Genomic DNA, 24,030 nt, shown 5'->3' with positions numbered 1-24,030 from the left:
GGCTATCTGCTCATAATGGGTAGGACTCATGGGAAAAACCCCACATGTTAGGATAGGGCAATGGCATAAAGCTGTTTTTATTATATATAATCATCTATATTCAATTTATTAATTTAGATATAGTCATGCAAAAATTTATTACGAAACAATTATTTTAACCCTATTTGTTTTAATTTCAACATCAGAATTTGAACCTTTGACATTATTTAGAAAAACCCAACACCTCATCATGTTGGATAAACTAATAGTTGGTAATTTTTTTTAATATATACTACATTGTATTACATTCGATCATAGAAATATTGTATTTTTTAAAAAAAAATTATATAGCGGTTGATACATAATGTGCTTTGAATCTAACTTGGTACCAAATAAGTTAAATCTAAACCGGTACACTCACCAATACACTGCTCACTACCTTGATGAGAAGCTTGTCCACCGTAATGCCAATTGTGTTGTCTTCAACCATAACAAAGTCTATGAAGCAACACATTACACCTAACATTATTCATGGCCATGCCTACCTTTAATCTTTTTCAAATATGTCATCAATCACCATGGAAGTTACCACTGTTACAGTTCATACCTAAACAACCTACACTACACATAGGATTTATGCACTTCTTCAAATGACAAAACAAAACCACATGATTTTTTTTTTACCTAATTTGCTCGTGGAGCATATTCTTTTACCATCAAAATCTCCCCACATAACTTCTGTGGCACTTGGTCTAATTTTTTACCTTCCTGCCATGCTTGCCCCACCAAAACACCAGGCCCTATATGCCGAATGTATATCACAACCTCGTCATTGAACGGATATAGATGTTTCACTGCAAAACAGAGTAACGCGAAGTAGGACAAATTCAACACTCAGATCAACCTCATAATTAGCAATAATTAATAATCTTCACCTGGCTTGGGAAAGTGACTTGGATATTCATCGAGATCCAAGAGACCATCCCCAAATTCGTAGGCCAAATCACAGGGCTGTTCAGTTGACATTACTTCTTTTGTCTGAGTCACCTCAAAATACAACGGGCATAACTGATTCGCAAAATGACCCACAATTGATCCACCTAAGAAACAATATTGTTTTTAATAAATCAGTAATTTCTCCACAGGCATAACTCGTCCACGCGTGAACACACACAAGTATATATAGGGGAAAAAAGAGTAAACTTTCATGGTACATGAATTATTACTTTAAATTCCTGAATCCAAATTTAGAGATGCATTGCCAGAAATTTTGTACATCACTAATAGATGATTGTAGATTAAACGAACTAAGAAGCACATTTATTTAAAGACTAAAAAGCGCATGGAGCACATTTGAGTATACAAGAGCAGCAAAACTAAAATTTCTTACATGTGATAGCATCATAGATCAAGAAATCTATTTTATTATTTCTCCTTGTTTATTTTTTTTTATAAAAAAAATATATTTTTAACCATTTAGAGATAACTGTACTTTCCCATATATAAACCTTCAGTAGCTAGTAATATCCCATCTTTATCATTAGTCTGAGTTCACTCAGTTTCTTAGCATTTGCAATTGCCTGTGAAACAGGGTAGAAAGCAAACAACAATTTTATTAACGCTCTACTTGAACGTCCAATATCTCACATTATGTCCACTTCTATTTCTAAATAAATGGTCAAGTGGAGATATATACTAGATTTAACCTTTCTAATCAACCCAAAGTGGAGATATATGCTAGCAAAGAGGAAACACCATATTAACAGTTCAGAGTGAGTCTTCACATACGTACCAATAAAAAGTCCATATGTCTTCCCATTATTGCCACAAAATATAGTCTAAAAGAGAATCAGTTAACTCTCAGATAGTTAATTGCAGAGGAAGAGTGCTAAAAAATGATGAAAAAAGAATGACTAATATGGAATTTGAGAGTTTCATCATATTAATCTAGAACTAACCTTTTTGAAGTATTTCATCCAAGCAATAAGAAATGGACCTAAATGAGAGGAGCATATTATTAGATCTTTCAAAAGTAGAGTTCACAAGAAACATCATCATCTAGCATATAACAAAAACAACATATATGCATCATTAGAAGCAGCACGTAACATGTAGACTCTAAACATTGAAAATTACTATGCATCAATCTCATAAAATACAATGCAACAGGTGTGTGTGTGCGCGCATGTGTGTACATATGCATCTATGCATATACAATGCCCCAATCCACAGGTAAACTTAACATATATAATATTTAAAAATCCTTTTGTCTCTTGGGAATTTGTATATGTTTCAAAACTAAAGGTATTTAAGTCGTACCAATTACCAAGGTGTTCGCAATAACTCAAATAAATTACCTCCTCTGATTCTTCAGTTAAAGACTTGAAAGGGAATTGTGGTGTCTTTATCATATAGAATGTTGGAAGCAGTTTTGTTCACTAATTTAGGGTCATGAAATCGTGTGCCAGCTATCTCCCAAGCTATCGAAATAAGCCTGCATTGCATGCTAATATGTAAAAGTGATTCTGGGAAGCACTTGAATTAAACTATTTGTACAGTTTACTACTTGTTTCTATTATTCCATCTCCCGAGTAGTAATGTATCTTTTTAACAATGCAAACTTAGAAATGTGAAGTTGGAAGGGGAAGAAATAAGAAAAGCAACAAATTTATCCCAAAAAAATAAATAAGAAAAGCAACCTGGGATTGAGTAATTGCAGCAATCGATGGCGTCTTTCCTCTGGAATGTCTCCAATTTTTTTCCTGAGAAATAAGAGAATATGATTCTCAACATAAGCTATGTTGCTCGAACTCTTATTTTCCTTTAAGTACTTGTACCCCACACTTCTACTGAACACATGAATTTGGATATATGAGCTCCAAAGTTTCTCCAAAAATATGAAGAAACTTAGAAAATCCGACTATACTCGGTGTCAGATACATACTTATTGTATCTTACACTCATATATCTAAAGAAATAAAGAAGATAATGGAAATGTAAAATGAAAGACCAAAGATATGCAGCCGGATTATAAGAATTGGGGTCCAAAGGAATCAAATCATTGGGAGTAGGGGTGTAAACGAGCCGAGTCGAGCTCAAGTATTGCCGAGCTCGACTCGAACTCGAAAACTTTAAATGTAGGCTCGACTCGACTCGAAAACTCGCGAGCCTAAAATTTTCAAGCTCGACTCGAACTCGAAAGATAATATTAAAACTCGACTCGAACTCGAAAAGGCTCGAACTCAAAAAAAATTCAAGAGCTCGATTGAAGCTCGATTTTGAGCTCGATTTTGAGCTCGATTCAAGCTCGATTCAAGCTCGAACTCGATTAAAGCTCGAACTCAAACTCGAATTTGATCCTACAAAAATCTTATATTACATTTAAAATATATAAATAATTTTCCCTTTAATCAACCATTACCAATACATTATAATATGAATGTATGAACTATAAAAAATCTAAAAAATAAAAAATACAATTACAAGAAATTTAGGATAATTAATATAAGTTTTGAAGTTTTTTTATAATAATTATTAGTATTATTATTACTCATGTTTATTATATTAACATGTGGTGCAAATCGACGAGGAAGCCCGAGATAGTGCTCTACCCACGTGAACCCACCGAGGAAGACCCATGATGGTCTGCCATCCACCGAAACCAATGCTGTCGTCGCCCATGCTGGCCATGCTCGAATCCATGCCCTGCAGACACACAAAACAAGGGACAGAGCACCAAACACAAAACAAGGGACAGAGCACCAAGCACAAAACAAGGGACAGAGCACCAAGCAAAAAACAAGGGACAGAGAACCAAACACCAAAACCAATACTAGGAATGACAATTAACAGCTTATGCAGCAGTTGATAAGAATTAAATTGTATCTATGGGACATGTAAAATAATATGTTTCTGGGAAGAAGAAGGGGAGTGAAAATTTTGAAATATACAACGAATGATCCACCAGATAGAATACAAAATATAAAACAATTTCAACCTTAGATTGTATTCAAAGATATAATTAATCAAAAATTTATATAACCTTACTTGTGACATTCACATATGTCCTAATCACTAACGTGAAAATCTAATGTATTGGTTCACCTTAATAGAGTTATGAAATTGAACAACCATATATTTCTTGACAAAACCATATTCAATTATCAGCGGAGTTTTCTACAACCTAAATCAACATAAATAAAGAAACCATTATAATAAGACAGTGTGGCATTTGTCCACTCACCTGAAATCAATCAAAGGTCGAATATAATTTTGACCAAACTTGTAGTAGTCAAATGGCTCCCGCAAAGCTTTGTGGTAGGGTTGAAATACAAAAGGATCTTGAAAAGCTACCGTCATATTTCATGTAGAAGTTCATAAAAACTTATAATCGAAATGCAGTATCTGAAAAAGGAAGTTCATAAAAGTTACAAACTGTAGATTCATCTTGAAAGAACATTTTAGAACAATTACCTCTACATCCAAAAGCACACGGTCAAGTGCAACAGCCATGTTCGACAACACAACTTCAACAGCAGCGAGATCTCCACTTTGAAAAACCTAAATGTTGTCACATGCGAAAGATTTTCTCTTTTAAGTTTTTAGATATACAGGTAAAAGATACGCAAGAATGAAAAAAAAGTTCACCAAGATTTTCGAAGGGCATAGATCGTGTACTGAGGAGAACATATCATATCTAGAGCATATATTAATGTGCAGTAAAGTTTGGGTTTCTTGCCTAGGCCAACGAGGAAAGAGTGGTCCAGGCGTTAGGACTCTTCATCGGAGCTCGTGGGGACGGCGAAGGCCGCGGTGGTCGTGGTCTGGCATGGTTACGGAGTGGTGAAGCTGGGTATTTACGAGGGTATTATGGGTTTAAGTTTAAGGTTTTGGGGATGTTTTTTTATGAAGGTTGTCACCGAAATATGTTTAGGAGAAGTTTAAGCTCCACATCGGAGCACTAGGCGACTGAAGCCACAGAGGCTGTGGGTCTCTGTTAGGGTTGAGCGAGGAAAAATGATAGAAGTTGAAGTGTAGAACTCGTTGAAGAAAGGCGAGAGGAGCGGCAGCTGCGGGCCTGTGACATTGTTTTCTGGTTTGCATGAGAATGAGAGGGGGAGAGTTGGAGAAGGTTAGGGCGTGAGGCTTGACCGGCTGAAATGAATATTTAGTTTAGGTTTGTTTTAATTTAGGTTCTAAACCCTAATTAATTTTGAGGTTAATTATCGTTTAGCCACCATAACCTTAGGGGTAAATTAGCTTTAGGCTCTCTAGATTTATGCGTTTTGTACAAAACAGTCCCTCAATTATTTAAATTTTAGCTTAAATTAGTCCTCACATTTAGATTTTTCTTAATTTAGTCTCTGTTTAGGATTGTTTTCTTTAATTAGTTGTGTATATTTATTTTGCATGTTGATATGTTTATGTATAAGTATGTGAATAATTTATTTATGAGCCACATAACATCATTTTGCATAATTTGTATGTTACCTTCATGGCATAACTTAAACCCTAACACATAAACCCTAAACCTTAACACATAAACCCTAAACTCTAAACTTTAAACCTTAAATCCTATCACATAAACTCTAAATCTTAAACCCTAAACCTTATCACATAATTAGTTATGAGATAAGTACAATGTAGTATCTTGATATTAAATGCTCAAACCCTTGATATTTATGATATTTGAACCCAAAACTTCAAAATATAACAACAATTTAAAAAATTAGTTATTATAAATATTATCATTAGAAATATATTAAATATTTGTCATTAGAGAAATAATTTTTTTTATCAATTTAAAATAAAATATAAGAATATTTATTCAAAAAAAAAATTTAACCATTTTCAATTCAAGAATATTTATTCATCAATAATGTATTTTTAATATATTTTTAATAATGTAATTTTAAAAAATATAAAATTATAATATAATATTTTTTCGAGCTGTTCACGAGCTTTTCGAGTCGAATATCGAGTAGGTCGTTTCGGCTCATTAAGAACTCGAGTCGAGTTCGAGCTCGAGTCGAGTCCATTCGATCCGAGTATTTATCGAGCCAAGATCGAGTCGATCTCGAGTAGCTCGCGATCTGTCTCGTCCCATTTACAGCCCTAATTAGGAGGATCAAGAAATGTACGATATCCATTTCTTCCATATAAGGATCAAATGACGCCGTCTCCGAAGTTCCATTCACTCCTTCTCCAGCTGTAGCTCCAGCAACAACATCTATCCCCCTTCCACTGTACAATCTTAGACCTGAAAAAACTCAGGAATCGCAACATTACATCACACTAAAAGAATACCAGTGTGCATGATCTTAGTAATATCAATAGAACTGAAACTGACCTTGAAATGATGAAAGGCGAAGAGCAGGCGAAGACGGAGAGGGCGAGGCTGGGTTTATTGAAATCAGACCTCCGCCCCTACACTTCAAGCAAGTAGGCGTCGCAAAAGGAAAAGGAATCTTACAGCAGCCACTGGCGGCCTTCATACTTATCTCAATTCCAACGCCGACCACTCTCGCAGTTTTACAGTTAAATCTGTGCTTAAAATTTTCATTCTGGTGCTTTTATTATTGGGTTAATGGCAGTAGGCATCCTCAAATTATAACTAATATTTTATATTAAACTTTAAACTTTAAAATATTTTAGTTAAACCATCAAAATGTGTTTTAAAAAATAATTTTAAATATGGGTGCAAATAAATAAAGCTTGAACAAATAAGAGTATGTTTGTATTTATTTGTTTATTATTAAAAGTGGTCATGTTTGATTTGTGTTCGTTTATTTATTTTCTAAGGTGTTCGTGTTCGTTTAGTGTTTGCGAACACGTTTATTTATATGTTCACGAACATATTTATTTATAGAGAAAATAACCTTAGTGACCGAAAATGCCTTATAATATACGATTTTAACCAACTTTTTTTGGATTTGCCAAAATGACCAACAAAATCGCAATGCGATCTTAAATTCGCAACGCGAACTCTAATTTTTCAACTCAGTTTCCAAATTCGCAACGCGATTTTGCGATAGTTCAAGTTCGCGTTGCGATTTTCCAAATTCGTTGCGATTTTCCAAATTTACGTTAGTCCAAATTCGTGTTGCGATAGTCGAAGTTCGCGTTGCGATTTTCCAAATTCGTTGCGATAGTCCAAGTTCACGTTGCGATTTTCCAAATTCGTTGCGATAGTCGAAGTTCGCGTTGCGATTTTCCAAATTCATTGCGATAGTCCAAGTTCAAGTTGCGATAGTCGGAGTTCGCGTTGCGATTTTCCAAATTCGTTGCGATAGTCCAAGTTCACATTACGATTTTCCAAATTCGTTTCTTAAGAATTTTCTCTAAAAAGATAGTATCCGCGCGGACGTGTCGAAGACACGTATTACCACGACCATGATGAGATGGGACGGACGGCGGCGGTGCGCGGGAGTCCCCCTTGTTCTCTTCCATTCAACAAGGAAGTGGGAAATCCAAGCCTTAAATACTCATTCCCAATAGTGTTTCCAATACTATGTGGGATTGAGCATTGTCAACACTTGGGAATCTTTTACACTATCGCAACACATTCTTTATTGTTTCAAACTAAGATCTTACAAATGGCTTGGGAATCTTATACACTATTGCAACACATTCTTTATTGTTTCAAACTCCACGTGAATTTGGAATAGTTAAAATATAAACTTATTTTGAATTTTTCACTATCGCAACACTTTTTCACTATCGCAACAACACGTTTTTCAAACTCTCGCAACACATTTTAACTATCGCAACACATTTTTCAAAATCGCGTTGCGAATTTGAAAACTGAGTTGAAAAATTAAAGTTCGCGTTGCGATTTTGTTGGTCATTTTGGCAAATCCAAAAAAAGTTGGTTAAAATCGTATATTATAAGGCATTTTCGGTCACTGATGTTATTTTCTCTTATTTATATACTCGTTTAGTGTTCGTAAGCATATTCATTTGTAAGTTAAAAAAATGATAAAATTATGTCACTAGTGTTTAAACTCCTTAGACTTCATTGTTTAAACTCCAAATTCTACCATATATTATGTTCAGCCCCTACATTCACCAATATTTAAAATGTAAATAAATAAAAAGTAAACGAGCTTCTAAACGAATCATTAACTGAGTTTGTTCATGAACATAAGCAAACGAGTCTATAAATGAGCTTGTTTGTAAGCATATACGAACCGAACACACTTCTGTTTATGTTCGTTTATTAAACGAATATAAATTTTTGTTGTTATACTCGTTTATTTAATTTAACAAATAAACACAAATAATGTTACACAAATAATTCATCAGACGCTCTATTCATTTGTACCACTAATTCTGAATTATTTGAAAACAATTTTTAGCAAAATAAAGTTTACTAAAATATTATTTAATAATGAAATGTAATTTAAAATTAGTAAATAAAATTTTAGATAAATTAATAAATATTTGAATTAAATATTTCTGAATAATTTAATATAATTTAAATAATAATATTTGAAAAATATTAATTTTAAATAAATTTACAAATTTAAATAATTAAGAAATTTACAGGCTTACCCTCGTCTTAACAAATGGAGGCCCAAACTCTAATTATTAATTTTAAAGGATGAAGTGGTTTAAATGTCTTGAACGAATATTGGGTTTTAGTCTGTTAGCGGTATTGGAAGGAGTTTTAATTGATTGGAGTGTGTTGCTTCTCCAAGATAAAGATGGTTCGCCGTTAGGAGTCGGTTGTGTTTTTATCATATAAACGGATTTATGTAATGTTTTCGAATATTTTTATTTTTTAGTGATGTGAGGCTTGGATAGGTGTGAATGGGTATCAGATAGGGTTAACCTTGTAATATGTGGATGTTTAAGGGGAATTTAGAGATTTAATAGTTTAGATGTGGTATATGTATCTTATTGGGGTGTTATTACATACAAGGTGTAATGGTTATATTATTTAATAAATCATGAGGTACTCTTTTCATCATTCCAGTTTTCATTGACATACATTTTAGTATGTTGATGATTATGAAAGTGATTTTTAACAAGACCTCCAATTCTTATAAAAAAATAATTCAACCCTATTTTCGTTCTTATGAAATAAAATTTTCTAAGTGACACGTCAAGCTTTATAATTGAATCATTCATTTTTTATACATAAATTAAATTATTTATATTAAGATATGTGATTATTTGTTAGGAAAATAATGATAAAATGTGCCGCCTCCCCTAATAATGAAGATTATAAGGATAAAGAAATAGAAGAGACTTTTCGTTAATAATAATATTATTTTTATTTTATTTGTAACCACCGCTCCTACTGCCTTCTAGCAAAGTCACCAAACTGTACATTTCAAAAAATGGTCTGAATAAGGGTGCTGTTATTAAATTGGATATGGAGAAAACATACGATAGAGTGAAATGATCTTTTCAGAGAAAGGTTATGTTAAAGCTAGGTTTTTATGCTTATTGGGTTAATCTTATTATGAGATGTATGGAAACCGTCTCTTTCTCTGTTCATATCAATGGTAGTCTCACTAAGGAGTTTAGGCCAAATCGAGGATTACGACAAGGCGATCATTTATCTCCATTTTTATTTCTTTTCTACACTCGGGGGTTATTCGCTCTATTTAACCGTTTGTAGGCTCAAAGGAAGATTCGTGGAATGGGGGCAAGTCAGAATGGGCCTAAAGTAACTCATTTATTTTTTGCTGATGATAGCCTTATCTTCATTAAGAACTCTTTACAGGAGGCTTCTATTATTCGCAATGCTCTTGGTGCTTATGAAGCCGCGTCTGGTCAAAAGGTGAATCTTGAGAAATCGACATTATATTTTAGTCCAAGTACGAGACAAGAATATCGTGATCAGATTTCGAGTATCTTGGGTATTGGCGAAGTGTCTAATTTGGGACACTACCTTGGTATGCCTCTTCACATTGGAAAGAATAAGACAAACACATTTGGTTATTTGAAAGAAAAGGTTTCTAATTAAAATTGACGGATGGACGAAACATCTTCTTTCATTTAGAGGTCGTGAGGTATTTCTTAAAGTTGTAGCCCAAGCTCTTTCACAATATATTATGTCTTGCTATCGGCTTCCTGATTGTTTAGTTCAGGATTTGGTGAGTAATATGAGGCGTTATTGGTGGTCAGGTGATGCTAATAGGCGTGGTTGGCCAATGGTTGCTTGGAAAACAATGTGTAAACCCAAAAGAGAAGGTGGGATGGGATTTCTGGACTTGCATAGTTTCAATTTGGCTTTATTAGGCAAACAATTATGGTGTTTTATTAAGGATCCAGAGAGTTTGGTGGCTCGAGTATTTCGTGCTAAATATTTTCCCCATGGTGATCTGCTAAATGCTACTCTAAAGGATAGAAATTCTTATGCTCGGAAAGGTTTATACCATACATTACAAGAGATGCGTGGGGGTCTTTTTTGGCGTATTGGTATACGAAGTAATAAACGGGTTCACCATGATATCTGGGGTGGTTCAAAAGTTGTTTCTCTCACAGGGAGTTATTCTAACTCTGATCTTAATCCTCTTTATTGTTCTGATCTTATGATTGATGGTTCTAATGTTTGGAATGAATCTTTGATTTATAGGTTGTTTTTTAAGGAATATGCTATGCAGATTCTTTCAATTCCTATTGCACCTTGTGCTGAAGATGTTATTGTTTGGGCTACCCATGATTCGGGTATCTACTCAATTAGATATGGTTATTGGTGGTTACAGAAATGACATCATGATAATGAGAGGAAGTCTAAACTATGGTAAGTTATGGTTAAATTGAAAATTCTTCCTAAGATACATGTGTTTTATTGACGGGTTACCCAGAATGCATTACCTGTGGGTAGTCGGCTTAAAAGTGTTGGTTTTAGTGATGAAATTTGTCCTATGTGTTATAATGGGGAGGAGACGATTATACATGCTATGAGGGACTATCCTGTAACTTTGGAGGCTTTACGTCTAGCATATTTGTCTAATTCTATATTTTTTAGTACTATGGATAGTTCTTTATTATGGATGGAGGAAGTATTCTCTATTCTATGAATTGATACTTTTGCTGGTATTTTGATAATTCTATGGAATGTTTGGAATAATCGAAACTCCTTTGTTTATTCTGACAGGTTGCAACCGACGTGGCTATTGGTGACTAATGCAAATATACTACATCAGGACTATTTAAGGGCTATTAGTGTGGGGATGAATAAACAACGATCTACAAATACTGATATACGATGGACTCCACCTTTGGAGGGAGTTGTTGCTCGTGATAAGTGTGGACAAGTTTGTGGTGGTTTGGCCCAGTCTTATGTTGGATGTTTTGAGGCGGGTTTTGCGGAACTATATACTTTACTCGTCAGTCTTAGAATGGTTTGTTACATGAGATGGTTTGATGTTCAGTTTGAAACTGATTCCTTAATGCTCGTCCATAAGATTAAACGAACTTCTACAAATATTTCCACCCTCGGGGTGTATGTTCAAGAGGCTCTTACTATTTTTCAGGATCATCCTCGTTTTTGTATTTTGTATACTCCTAGAGATTGTATACTCCTAAAGAGTGTAATCAGTTTGCTCATGCATCAGCCAGCTGGGCTTTAAATTCTGGTGGTTCTTTATTTTTTGAGTCGGTTTGTCCCGACATCATTGTTCATAATATTAAAAACGATGTCATTGATCTTTGATTAATATAATTTGGGCACTCTTTTCCCCTTATTAAGTTTATAATAGATTTTTAATGAGCCCATAAGTTTCATTTAAAAAAACAATTTCCATGGTTGGACTCTTCTAAAATTCCCAAGTTGCCCCTTTCATACATTTCTGCCTTTCATCTCCCACCAAAATAATTGGGTTTGTCTCAGGAAAGGCGACTAATATACGACTAATATACGACATTACTTGATATATTAAAAGATATTTAACAAATTCAGTTTAGCGCTACCTATTATGTTGACAGACTAATAATGATTTAGGTAGAAAACATGAAAAACTATTAAATAATTTGGTAACCGGTAAACTTTGGTTATCGGTAAGTATCGATACATATATATAAGTGTTCATACTTATTTCACTGTATAAAACATTAATTTAAGGTTATTGTTTTAGTGAGTTTTAAGATATTAATTTAGTAATTATACACGTCTAATAATTTATTTTTATGTTAGGATATATATTATTATTAAATTAAAAATAATAAACATAGATATTACATATTTATTATCTTTGGTTAAAATTGTTAATTTAAATTCTAAATAATATTTTATAAAATATCAAAACAATCAAATAATTTTTTGTGTAAATGAAATTATTAAATTAATATTGTAGGTGGAAAACATGAAACACTATTAAAAAAAATTGAAACATAAATTACATAACTTTCAATAAAGTATCGATACATTTTTATAAAAAGTATATATACTTTCAACATATCAGGTAAATTTTACCGATTTTATCATAATGAAACTGGTTTGATCATATTTGTATCTGTTATATTGTAAAATATCTATCATTTTTATAAAAATGATCGATACTTTACAATATAACATGTAAAAATATTATGTAATAGGTAGCACTTATATAATGTAATAGGTAGCGCTTATATAATATAATAGGTAGTGCTTATATAATAAAATAGGTTAATTACTAGAAACATTATCAAGCACAATAACATATTAGGTAGCGCTTATATAATGTAATAAGTAGCGCTTATATAATAAAATATGTTAATTACTGAAAACATTATCAAACACTTCAACATATCCAGTAAATTTTATCGGCTTTGTCATAATGAAACTGGTTTTGTCATATTTTTACCTGTTATATTGTAAAGTATCGATATATTTTTATAAAATATCGATACTTTATAGGCGCTATTACTGCTTTTCTTTTAAATTCTAAAAGTGTCGATACTTATTTAAATAGAATCGACACTTTCAACATATCTGGTAAGTAGTTTAATGTAATAGGTAGCACCTATTTTTTTTACCGTTTACATTATTATACTTAATAATGTTTTCAGTAAATAATCGGTTATGTTATCATTGGTAATATTTTAGGCGTTTACCTAATATATTGTAATAACAAATTAAATAATTAACATATTTTATTATATAAGCACCACCTATTACGTTATATAAGAGCTACTTAATATGTTATTGTGCTTAATAATGTTTCTTAGTAATTAACATATTTTATATATAAACGCTACTTATTACATTACATAAGTTGTACCTAATATGTTATTGTGATTTATAATATTTCTAGTAATTAACCTATTTTATTATATAAACATTATATAAACACAACCTAGCTGGTTTTTTAAGCTGTTTTTTAAACGCGCACCGCATAACTTCCCAAAATAATTGCTCAATCTGATTTCAGCTGAAATGGCAACGGCGAAAACCGGACGATCCACGAAACCGACGGCGGCCGCGAAAGAAAACGGCGCGAAGATCGAGGAAGGCCTCAGCGTTTTCAAGTCCGATAAGGTCGACGCCGATGCTTTTGTTCATTCCAAATGTTCTCTCGACGAGAGGGTTTATTTCTTCATTCTCTCGTTCATTTATTTGTTTTCTTGGTAAAAGAAATGTCAGTCTTTTCTTTTTCAATAATAAAACGATTTACGTTGCTTCCTTCAGGAAATAAGACAACTATGTTCGTATCTGTTGGATTTGAAGAGAGCTTCCGCTGAAGAAATGCGTAAAAGTGTGTATGCTAATTATTCCGCCTTTATACGGTAAGGCGTTTTAATCTTCTTCAGCTCTACTTTACTATACTAAGCTGTACTCTTTGTTGTTGCTGAATCAAATTAAGTACTAATACAATTACATCTGTCTGCATATTGAAACTAGAAAAATAACATATCTTTTGTACAGTATTTTTGTGGTATTGCTCTAATAAAATCGTTGCTTTGGACCGTAAGACATTTGACATTTTTTACTGCAGTACATCTAAGGAGATATCTGATTTAGAAGGAGAGCTTTCGTCTATAAGAAATCTACTGTCAACACAAGCAACATTAATTCATAGTTTGGCTGAGGGAGTTCATATAGATTTGTGATCTCCCAAAGCTTCTGAAAGTTCTACAGCTAGTAACTTATTAAATATTGAGGATAGTGAACCTTCAGATCTGGAGAAATGGTCGGCTGAAATTCCCTGATCTCCTGGATGTTTTGTTAACTAAGAAGAGAGTTGATGAAGCTCTGGAAGCAATTGATGAAGGAGAGCGTGCAGTTTCTGAAGGGAAGGAAACTAATGCATTGAGTCCTGCTGCACTTGCAACTCTAGAGACTTCCATTATAGAGATCAAGCAAAAGTTGTCTGGCCAGCTTTCAGAGGCTGCTGGCCAACCCTCTACGCATGGTGCTGAACTTCGTGCAGCAATATTAGCTCTTAAAAAGCTTGGTGATGGTCCACATGCTCATACATTGCTTCTTAATGCGCATTTCCAAAGATATCAATATAACATCTTAGCCTTCGCCCATCAAGCACCTCATATGGAGGATCATATACTGCTGCTCTCTCACAGTTGGTGTTCTCTGCCATTGCTCAAGCTGCCAGTGATTCCTTAGGTATTTTTGGTAAGGAACCAGCTTATACTTCAGAGCTTGTAATGTGGGCTACGAAGCAAACAGAGGCTTTTTCCCTTCTGGTTAAAAGACATGCGTTGGCTTCTTCAGCAGCTGCTGGTGGTATAAGGGCAGCTGCAGAATGTGTTCAGATAGCTTTAGGTCATTGCTCATTGTTGGAAGCTCGTGACTTGGCTCTTTGTCTTGTTCTTGTGAAACTCTTTAGGCCTAGTGTTGAGCAGGCACTCAATGCTAATCTGAAAAGAATTGAAGAAAGCGCTGCAGCCTTGGCTGCTGCTGCTGATTGGGTGCTAACATATCCCCCGGTTGGTACTCAGCAATCTGGCTGGCCCTCTAGTGCATCCGTTGGTAATACACGGCATTTCAGCATAAACTATCAAGTAGTGCTCATTCGATTCAATTCAATGGTCCAGGTGAAAGGTCTAATTTATTGGGATAAGCATATTTGGGTAGGGATTGCACCGCCAAGGGTGGAAACGTTTGTTTGGCAAGTAGCACATCAGAGATTACCGGTTAAAGAGGAATTAGTGAAGAGAGGAGTGACAAAGATTATTGATCATCTATGTGTATTGTGTGGTAGTGAAGTGGAATCAGTTTCACATTTATTTTTGCATTGTAAGATAGTGTGGGGCTTGTGGTCAACATTCTTGAAAATGTGGAATGTGTCTTTGGTGATTCCAAAGCATATCACTGATTTTTTCATTTTGTGGGATGATTTAATGCCTAATTCTTCGATCTAGAAGTTCATTCCAAGGGCAGTGATGTGGTCAGTGTGGAAATGTAGAAATGAAATTGTCTTTCAGAATGGAAAGCTGGATTTGGTCAGACTGTTTTTCATCATTCAATTTAGAGTAGCTTCCTGGTTTGTTGCAAGGTTCAAAGATGTGGTTATTCCTTTAGATTCACTAGTAGGTGATTTAAAACTTGCCGATTCGAGGGAAAAGAAACGACAGGACTGCACTCAATCTTCTTGTTGGGTTCCTCCCCCGGAGGGGTTCTTAAAGCTAAATGTTGATGGAGCGATGGTTTCGGGTTGGGATAAAGGTGGTATTGGAGGTCTGGTTCGAGATACTAAAGGTGTGTTGCTTCAGTGGTTCTCTGAACCAGTAGGGGGAGGTCCTCCTATCATGGCAGAGTTGTTGGCGATTAAGAGGGGGCTGTGTCTTATGGAAGAGCAAGGTTATGTTCTTAATAAGAGGTTTATTCTGGAAACTGACTCAATTAATGCTTTGAAGTGGATCAAGAATCCGGGCTTATGCCCCCCTTTGTTTCTATCCTTGGTGAACGATATAGTTGAGCTATTGGCAAGAAAGGATATTATTATAAAGCATATTTTGAGAGCGGCAAACTGGGAAGCTGATAAGCTAGCCAAAGATGGGATAGGGTGATTCTTGGTTTATATTAGTTTTGTTGTTTTGTAGGAAATGTTATATTCTGTGTTTTAAGGTTTTGGAGTTAAGTCTTATGTTTTGCATTTGGAGGTTTTGGAGTCTGTTAGGCTCTACCTATGTATTATTGTTTTTATGAATAAAATTTCCTAGGCACTCTTTTCCTTCTTCCTTAATCCTTCATGTTACTCACATAACATGGAGGATTAGAAGGGGTTTTTTTAATGAGGCCACTATTCTATCAAAAAAAAAAAACTTCTTTGTCTTTCTTGTGTGTTGTGGATGAACATAATAATTTTTCTAAAAAGTGGTTCATTCACAATGGAAACCAAAATATGCAACATAATTTGCGTTTAAGATACTAGTACTTAGATGCCTAATGTATCATTTTTTTCTCTTTGGTTCAAAACTTCTTTGTTGAATATTTTTTTTGTATTTATGTGGTGGTATTGAGTCTGTTCTACTCTTTAAATGTTTTAGCATTTCTTGACTAATAAAAAATTCACTCTCCTAAATATGTCTTCTCCAATAGTATGAGGCTCCTTTCAGCCCCAGGAATCTCACTAGTCTCAGTGAGCTCTACTGGATGGTTATGCTGCTAATTTATTTTTCCTCCAATAAAATTACTACTTCACCTGGATATATTTCTGAATATAGTTCCCTGCCTTATTTACTGAACTGCCTGTTTATCTGTCTTTTCTCTTAGTTAATTATGTATTTCTCAAATTCAGTAGGTTAAACTGCTAATTAATGTTGCTTGATGACGTTTTCTCTGACATGTTATTTGTTTATTGGTCATGATTGAGGTCTATTCGTTCCGTTTGGACCTAGGTTTATGTCTTGGTTATTTTATATTCTTTGTGGTTGCATGATCTCTCCTACAATATTGTTAACTTATGATCTAAATTTTGACATTTTAACAGTTGGGGGGTTTGTAGATTGATGTTTTATGCCCTCTTAAATCTTATTCATTTTTTCATTTAATGGGGTTTTATCCTTTCATTAATTGTGATGTTTGTTCTGCTTCCTATTTTAGGATTTCTTTGAGGATGTCGGACCACTATTAAGCATGCAGTTGGGAGGGCAAACACTGGAAAGTTTGTTTCAAGTGTTTGATTCGTATGTAAATATGCTCATTAAAGCATTACCCGGTTCAATGGATGAAGAAGCGAACTTTGAGAGTGCTGGAAATAAAATTGTTCGAATGGCTGAGACCGATGCCCAACAAATTGCATTGCTAGCAAACGCATCATTGTTGGCAGATGAACTTCTTCCGCGCGCAGCCATGAAGCTGTCCCCAAATCTGGCTAGTTACAAGGATGATCACCGTAGAAGAAATTCAGATAGGCAAAACCGTCATCCTGAGCAACGAGAATGGAAGAGGCGCCTTGTGAATTCAGTTGAGAGACTAAAGAATACATTTTGTCAACAACATGCCCTAGATCTCATTTTCACAGAAGAGGGTGATAGTCATCTTACTGCAGAAATGTACATCAATATGGATAATACTGCAGATGAGGTGGAATGGTTTCCATCTCTAATATTTCAGGTGATTTTTATGATTCTTTTCTTAAATATATATGCATATAACATTATGTCTGGTCACCTGCTTTTGTTTCTTTTAATTATTGTTAGTTGCTCAAATCACCTAGCTTGAACAAGATTTCTAATTTACTGTTTACTTAGCTTTTAACATCTCATAGCATTTCGTTTGTAATGTAATATTTCTTATTTCGCACTTAGGATTTCAAGTTCTTGATTAATAAATGATTTGTATCTTGTACTTGATGCAGCTTTTATTCAATGTTTTTAACATGTTAGTTAGAAAGTTCTCGCATACTGGGCTAAACTGTTGTTTTCTGTAATTTTGTTCTTATTAAGGCTTTTGGTAATTTAATGTAGTTTAAGGTATCTTATTTGCAAAAATCTTAGCCAATGATGGAGGTCTTAGGAGCTCCATATAAATACCTGTACAAAAATCATATTCTTTTACTAGATTTTGGGTAACTAAACTATGAGGTAATTATTTACACATGGATGCTGAGAGCCAGACTTGCTTGCCACTCTGTTTTTTCTACTATTCTTCCTTTCCATTTAAAGCCTAGTTTCGGGTGTTAAAAGATATTCACTCATTTTTTGTGTGATTTCTTTCCTTCAATATTTTCTCTACACTTTGGTTTTGAGAATTCAGATTTCCACGTCGTGATATATTTATGTCATTCAGGAACTCTTTGCAAAACTAAACAGGATGGCTAGCCTGGCGACAGATGTTTTTGTAGGAAGGGAAAGATTTGCTACATTGCTATTGATGCGGCTTACCGAAACTGTCATCATATGGCTTTCAGGAGATCAAAGCTTTTGGGATGATATCGAGGAAGGACCAAGGCCTTTAGGTCCACTTGGATTGCATCAGGCGTGTAAACTTGGTATCATTCGTCTTGTGTTTTTAAATGTACACTGGATTGTTAAAATTGAACTATTTCTTGTACATGTGCAGCTTTCAGGAGATCATATGCTTTGCTTCCCAAGGTCGGTACCTATCTAGGAATTTGCATAGAGTTGTCAATGAGATAATTGCTAGAGCGATGACCGCTTTTGTTGCTACAGGGATGGACCCGTATAGTAAGCTACTATAGTTCCTTTTCTTTTTATTATCAAATTTATGAGCTGTTTCTCGTAATTATTATCATCCTTAGGCTCTAGTCTCTACAACTCTCTCTCTCTCTCTCTATGTATGTATATATCCTTATAGTATTGGCATTGAAGCATTTTGGTTTGCTGTTGTATGTCAGTGTTGCTGTTGTTGTATGACGAGTGGTTCAACGAGATATGTCAGGATGCAATAGAACGATTTAGCAGAAAATCAATATCCGAGCCTGAGCGGGATCTGTACAGTCCCACAGCCTCTGTTTCAGCACAATCCATCTCATCTGTCGGATCACATGGGAGTTCCTAGCCGTTTCTTTAACCTTTGTATATTTGAAGTCTAACACAATTGGTAATGAATCTCTTTCTCATCTCTTTTTATTATTATCATTTGTTGAATGTAGTAATATCTGCGGTGGGATTTCTTTGATCTCTGCATGCATTCTTTTTATGTAAATGTTGATTGCTTGATACGATGGGGAAACTAATTGATTTTATTATTCTTTTATACCATTGTTGAAATCCTCAGTTCATTCAATTATGCAAGTATTATTGGAAATAAATTCTCGTGGAATAAAATTCTTTGTATTTTCTTGCAAACCGAGTAGTCAATTTGATGTCAGAACTAGAAAACATATGAAAGACTTTAAAGAGCTCGATGTTTATCAAAATTTTTAATGTATTGGAGTTTAGAATTATACGATACATCAAATATTAATCGAGTTTTAATTTCAAGTCCGAAAACTTAAAATCAACACAAGTCCTTTGTAATTTAATGATAAAATTACATTTTAAACTTTTATTTTATATTTCAATTTTAATTTAAAGAAGTTAGATTTCAGACCTGATTATTGGATCTTGAAAGACGGCTTTTGAGTGAGATTTGGGGTTTAAGAGCTGCCGCACATCATCTCTCATTGTAGATCTCTTGGTTGGCTCCTTTTCAGTACATCTCAAAGCTAAAAGCACATTAACAGCCTGGTCCTTCACCCCACGTTCCACCAACTCATCCACAATTCTAGAATCCGCGACCACCTCGATTTTGGTCCCTTACCCACCCTACTATACCCATCTCCACGGTAAAAGACGGATCCAATGCCCTCTTCCCACTTATCACTTATCAGCTCGAGCAAAACCACCCCGTAGCTATACACATCGGACTCCTTGCTCCACGTTGTCCTATATGCATTCTCTGCCAAAATCCCAAACTTCCATGTAATGTAAATTCTATATTTAAATAAATCAAACCAAGGTCAAGGTTATATTATGCTTACCTGGAGCTATGTACCCAACTGTCCCGCAACTACCATAGATGGTTCCGAACAGGCCGACCCATCCAGGAGCTTAGCGATTCCAAAATCGGAGATATGCGGTTCCATATCGAAGTCGATGAGGATGTTTTCCGGCTTGATATCTAGGTGAACTATAGCATGATCACAATCAAAATGGAGATATTCTAACCCATATGCCGTCCCTAGTGCAATCCTATAGCGGTCACTCCATTTCAGAATTTGAGCGTGATTTGTTGCGTTATTATGTAAAACGTCACGGAGGCTCCCCTTTTGCATGTACCTGTATATGATGAATCCGTAATCTTAGATATTTCAAGTGTTCAGCGTGTTTGTGAAATTCCGGTGCCGCTGTTCTTCACTGCTCGGCCCTTCAACCAACAAATTTCTTACGTGATGAAGCAGTTGAGTAAAAAAGGCGGGTGATTCCCTATTTTAATAGATAAAGGGGAGTCGCTTGAAACAGAGTCTATAGCATAGGCAAACTCCCAATAATAAGAAAGAAATAGAAAGAATATCGAGCAGTGGCAAAAAGGTTTAAAATAAGAGGAGGGAATGCAAAGAGTGTTGTGGAAGCCGCAGATGAAAGTAAATGAGATAATTTGGAAGGAACATGTCATATTATTCATGGTGCAAAACAGCCTCTTTAAATAGGCTATACAACTAACTAAACAAGCAAAAAATATGCAACTTACTCCTAAAATCATGCAAAGCATAACAACTTAAAACAACTCCCTACAGACTAGGTCCATAATAATTACTGAAAAATCTAACAAAGAGTGACAGTGTTCGTGACCGAGAAAGAGAGAAACAGGGGAGTTGGCTGATAAAGATGGACAGTACTTAGATACAGGCAGGGAAGTACAGCTTAGAGACAGGCAACCAAGTACAGAAGTAGGGAAGCTCAGCCTCAGACAACTTAGGAAATACTACTCTCTACCGACAGCGAGAAAGACAAAGCAGAAAGATAGGAAGACAGGAAAGCAGAGATAGATAGCGGGGCTTCCTTCTTATAGTAATCAATACATAGCTTTCTTAGTTATTTATTTTAAAACTTTTTTTTTCTTTCTGTATTGTTTCTGATTCCATGTCCCCATTCTTCATCCTTTTAAGCGAACTCTTACATAATGAAAAGAATTGCTTCTTTTTTTTCGTAACGAAAAGTCTTCCAATCTCACCAGGTTTCGATGCTTAACTTTTCCTATGGTTTTGATCTCTCGAACCATGCTTCGACTTCCTCCTTTATGCTTTGTGACGCTTATCTTTTTTACAGCAAACTCACTCCCTGGACTCAGTGATGCCCTATATACAACTCCATGCGCCCCTCTTCCAATAATGTACCTCTCATTTAGATTCTCAGTTGCCTCCATCACTTTGCTCAGTAAGGACGATTTGCCTTTCTCGGCACACACTTCGTTTCTTTTTCCGCAGAAAAAGAACATCGAAACCCCAACTAGGAGCACCACCGTCACTAGAGATGAACCAAGGGCTGTATTGCAACTTTCAATTTGCTAAGGCCCCTTTGACTTCCCAATTGCTCATTACAAGGATTGAGATGGTTGCTTCGAGGACAAGTCTCCTCACCTGATGGAAGACAATTGATGCATAAGCCGGGGTTGCCGAGGAAAGATGACGGGGATGAGTTCATGAAATGCATTATTGTTCCTGGTTTTGGACCAGTGAAGTGATTGTAGGAAATATTAACTTCAACCAAGGAATCCATTCCATCAAGAACTGTTAAAGTTCCTGTCAGATTGTTAATCGATATATCCAACTGAACCAGCTTGAACAAATTTCTTAGATCTGAAGGAATTTCTCCTGTCAAAGCATTGCTGCTCAAATTCAGGGCGTAAATCAGATTCTTCATAGCTCCAATGGATGAAGGTATTCTGCCCCCAAAGGGATTTCCCCCAAGCTGCAGCTCAGAAAGCATTTCGAGTTCTAAAAAGAAAGACGGAATGCCACCAGTAAATCGATTTTCTCTTAGAATCAGAGTTGACAAACTTTTCCAGTTCATCAAAGCATGTGGAACCGAACCATTCAATGAATTGAACCCCACGTCAAACTCTACCAATTTGATGCAATTTGACAACTCAGATGGCAAAGAACCTTGTAAAAGGTTGTGAGAAATATTCAGAGTCTGAAGGTCTGCAAGGTTTCCTAACTCTGAAGGTATATATCCCGAGAGCCGGTTCATGGACAAATTTATGGAAGTGAGATTTTTACACTTACCCAAGCTGGATGGTATTGGACCAGCTACTTTATTTTCACTAATGTCCATGTGTGCGAGATTTGGGTTCTCTACAAATTCCGGAAGCACACCCCAGAGGTTATTCTGCTTAAGGATCAATCTCCACAGAGTTTTGCAGCCTCCGATGTTAGTACTTATGCTGCCATTAAGCTGATGTTGGCCCAGATTCAGCACCATTAACTTCTTTCGAAAGCAAAGAGTTTTAGGAATTGAACCAGTGAAGTTGTTGTTTGTGAAATCTAACTGCTGTAAGCTAGTATTAATCCCCAGAGTTTGAGGGATAACTCCAAAAAAGTGGTGGTCAAATAATGAGATGTTTTTCGGCTGCTTGATCTCGGTGATCTCCAAAGGCAACTCCCCGGTAAGATTGTTCTTATATAAAAGGAGATACTCTAGGCTCCGAATCCTCCAAATGTTGATAGGAATCTCACCACAAAACGATTTGTAAACAGCTCAAGGTCCATCAATTCGCTTAGCATACCCAATTCAATAGGAATTTTCCCCTCGAGTTGATTGTCATACAACAGTAGTCTATTCAGAGACTTGCAGTTCCCAAGTTGAGGTGGGATTTCCCCAGACAAATGATTTTCAGAAAGGTCAAGCTTCACAAGCCGATCTAGTTGGCCAAAAGGAAGAGGGAATAACACCTGTTAAGTTACTATGCACAACAACCAGCTCAGTCAAGCCACTACAATTGGCTAACCCCGGTGGAATGCCGCCACTAAACCCGTTGAATGACAAAACCAAAACAGTCAAATTCTTGCAGTTTTCAGGATCTGGAATTGCACCCTGGAGACCGTTCTGCTTCACATCTAAATACATAAGGCTTTCGAGATTCATTAGACTGGGAGGCAACACTCCAACCAAATGATTCCCTCCTAAGTAAAGTTCTTGCAGACGACTACAATTCCCTGTGGACTCCGGTATGGTACCGGACAACTTATTATCAAATAAATACAAAGCCACAAGCTCACTCAAGTTGCCAATATTCTTTGGGATTGAACCACTCAAGTTGTTACTATTCAAATGCACATTCTCTAAACTAGTGAGATGGAACAATGATTCTGGTATTGCACCACTCAAGGGATTGGAAAACAAGTTTAGGTAGCTCAGCTTCTGCAAGGAGTTGAAGGTATCAGGTATTGGTCCAGTAAGTTCATTTACGGACAAATCCAAGTAATTGAGTGAAGTGCAATTGGCCAAAGTAGAGGGTATGGGGCCATAGAACATGTTGTTTCTCAAATCAAGTGTGTTCAAATGGTGGAGAGCACCAATTTGAGGTGGCACTTGGCCAGAAATGGCTAAGCTTGTAAGGTTAAGAGTGAGGACATGGGTAGTGGTAGAGTCACATTCAACCCCAACCCATTTGCATGGATTTGAGTGAGAAGCATTCCAGGAAGAGGTTAGGGGAGAAGGCAAGGATGACTAGTGGGGGAGCAGTGACAATAGGGTTTTCCCATCAGAATTCAAACCACAAAGAGCACTGTTTTGTTTCAAAAACAAGAAACATAACAGGATAAATGAGAAGACAAAGTTACAATTGGCTATTTACACTCAAAGGGTAACAACTTACAGGGAGAGAAATTGTTACCTTTCTTAATATATACCATGCATACATACATATATATATATATATATGTATATGTATATCCAGCTAGCAAGTGCAAGAGTTGAAGTTGAAGATTGCAGGTGGGTGAAAACTGGGTAACACAAGTCCAAGCAGCCAGTCTGCCTAACAGCAATTTGAAGTAATGACAGAGAGAAACAAGAGGGTAGTGATGGTGATACACAAGTACAATAGAATTGGGTGAGTGTCTCTTATTACAGGTACCATGTGTGTGGGTGTGAAATTAAATATCTAATATTTTGTGTAGACAGATTCGTATCATTTTCAACGCAGTT

The 24,030-nt window shown here is 35.5% G+C and overlaps 1 protein-coding gene and 2 pseudogenes across 1 annotated transcript; 1 reads left to right on the top strand and 2 right to left on the bottom strand.

The window, feature by feature from the left end:
- Positions 1-611: 611 nt before the first annotated feature.
- LOC120190630 lies at positions 612-6,473 on the bottom strand. Its single transcript, XM_039193676.1, has 10 exons — positions 6,329-6,473; positions 6,120-6,238; positions 4,453-4,539; positions 3,605-3,684; positions 2,679-2,741; positions 2,352-2,473; positions 1,938-1,975; positions 1,772-1,817; positions 915-1,079; positions 612-833 (listed from the first exon to the last, which is right to left on the bottom strand). The coding sequence occupies exons 1-10, from the start codon at positions 6,471-6,473 to the stop codon at positions 664-666; spliced, it is 1,035 nt and encodes a 344-aa protein (XP_039049607.1). The 3' UTR covers positions 612-663.
- Positions 6,474-13,315: 6,842 nt separating this feature from the next.
- On the top strand, positions 13,316-18,799 carry LOC120191418 (annotated as a pseudogene).
- Positions 18,800-19,414: 615 nt separating this feature from the next.
- Positions 19,415-23,676, bottom strand: LOC120190623 (annotated as a pseudogene).
- Positions 23,677-24,030: the final 354 nt, after the last annotated feature.

This window comes from Hibiscus syriacus, unplaced genomic scaffold, assembly GCF_006381635.1.
Source record: "Hibiscus syriacus cultivar Baekdansim isolate YM2019G1 unplaced genomic scaffold, ASM638163v2 tig00004111_pilon, whole genome shotgun sequence".
NCBI classification, from domain to species: domain Eukaryota; kingdom Viridiplantae; phylum Streptophyta; class Magnoliopsida; order Malvales; family Malvaceae; genus Hibiscus; species Hibiscus syriacus.
Note: the sequence above shows the minus strand (reverse complement) of the source record. Positions and strands in the feature narration are given on the sequence as shown.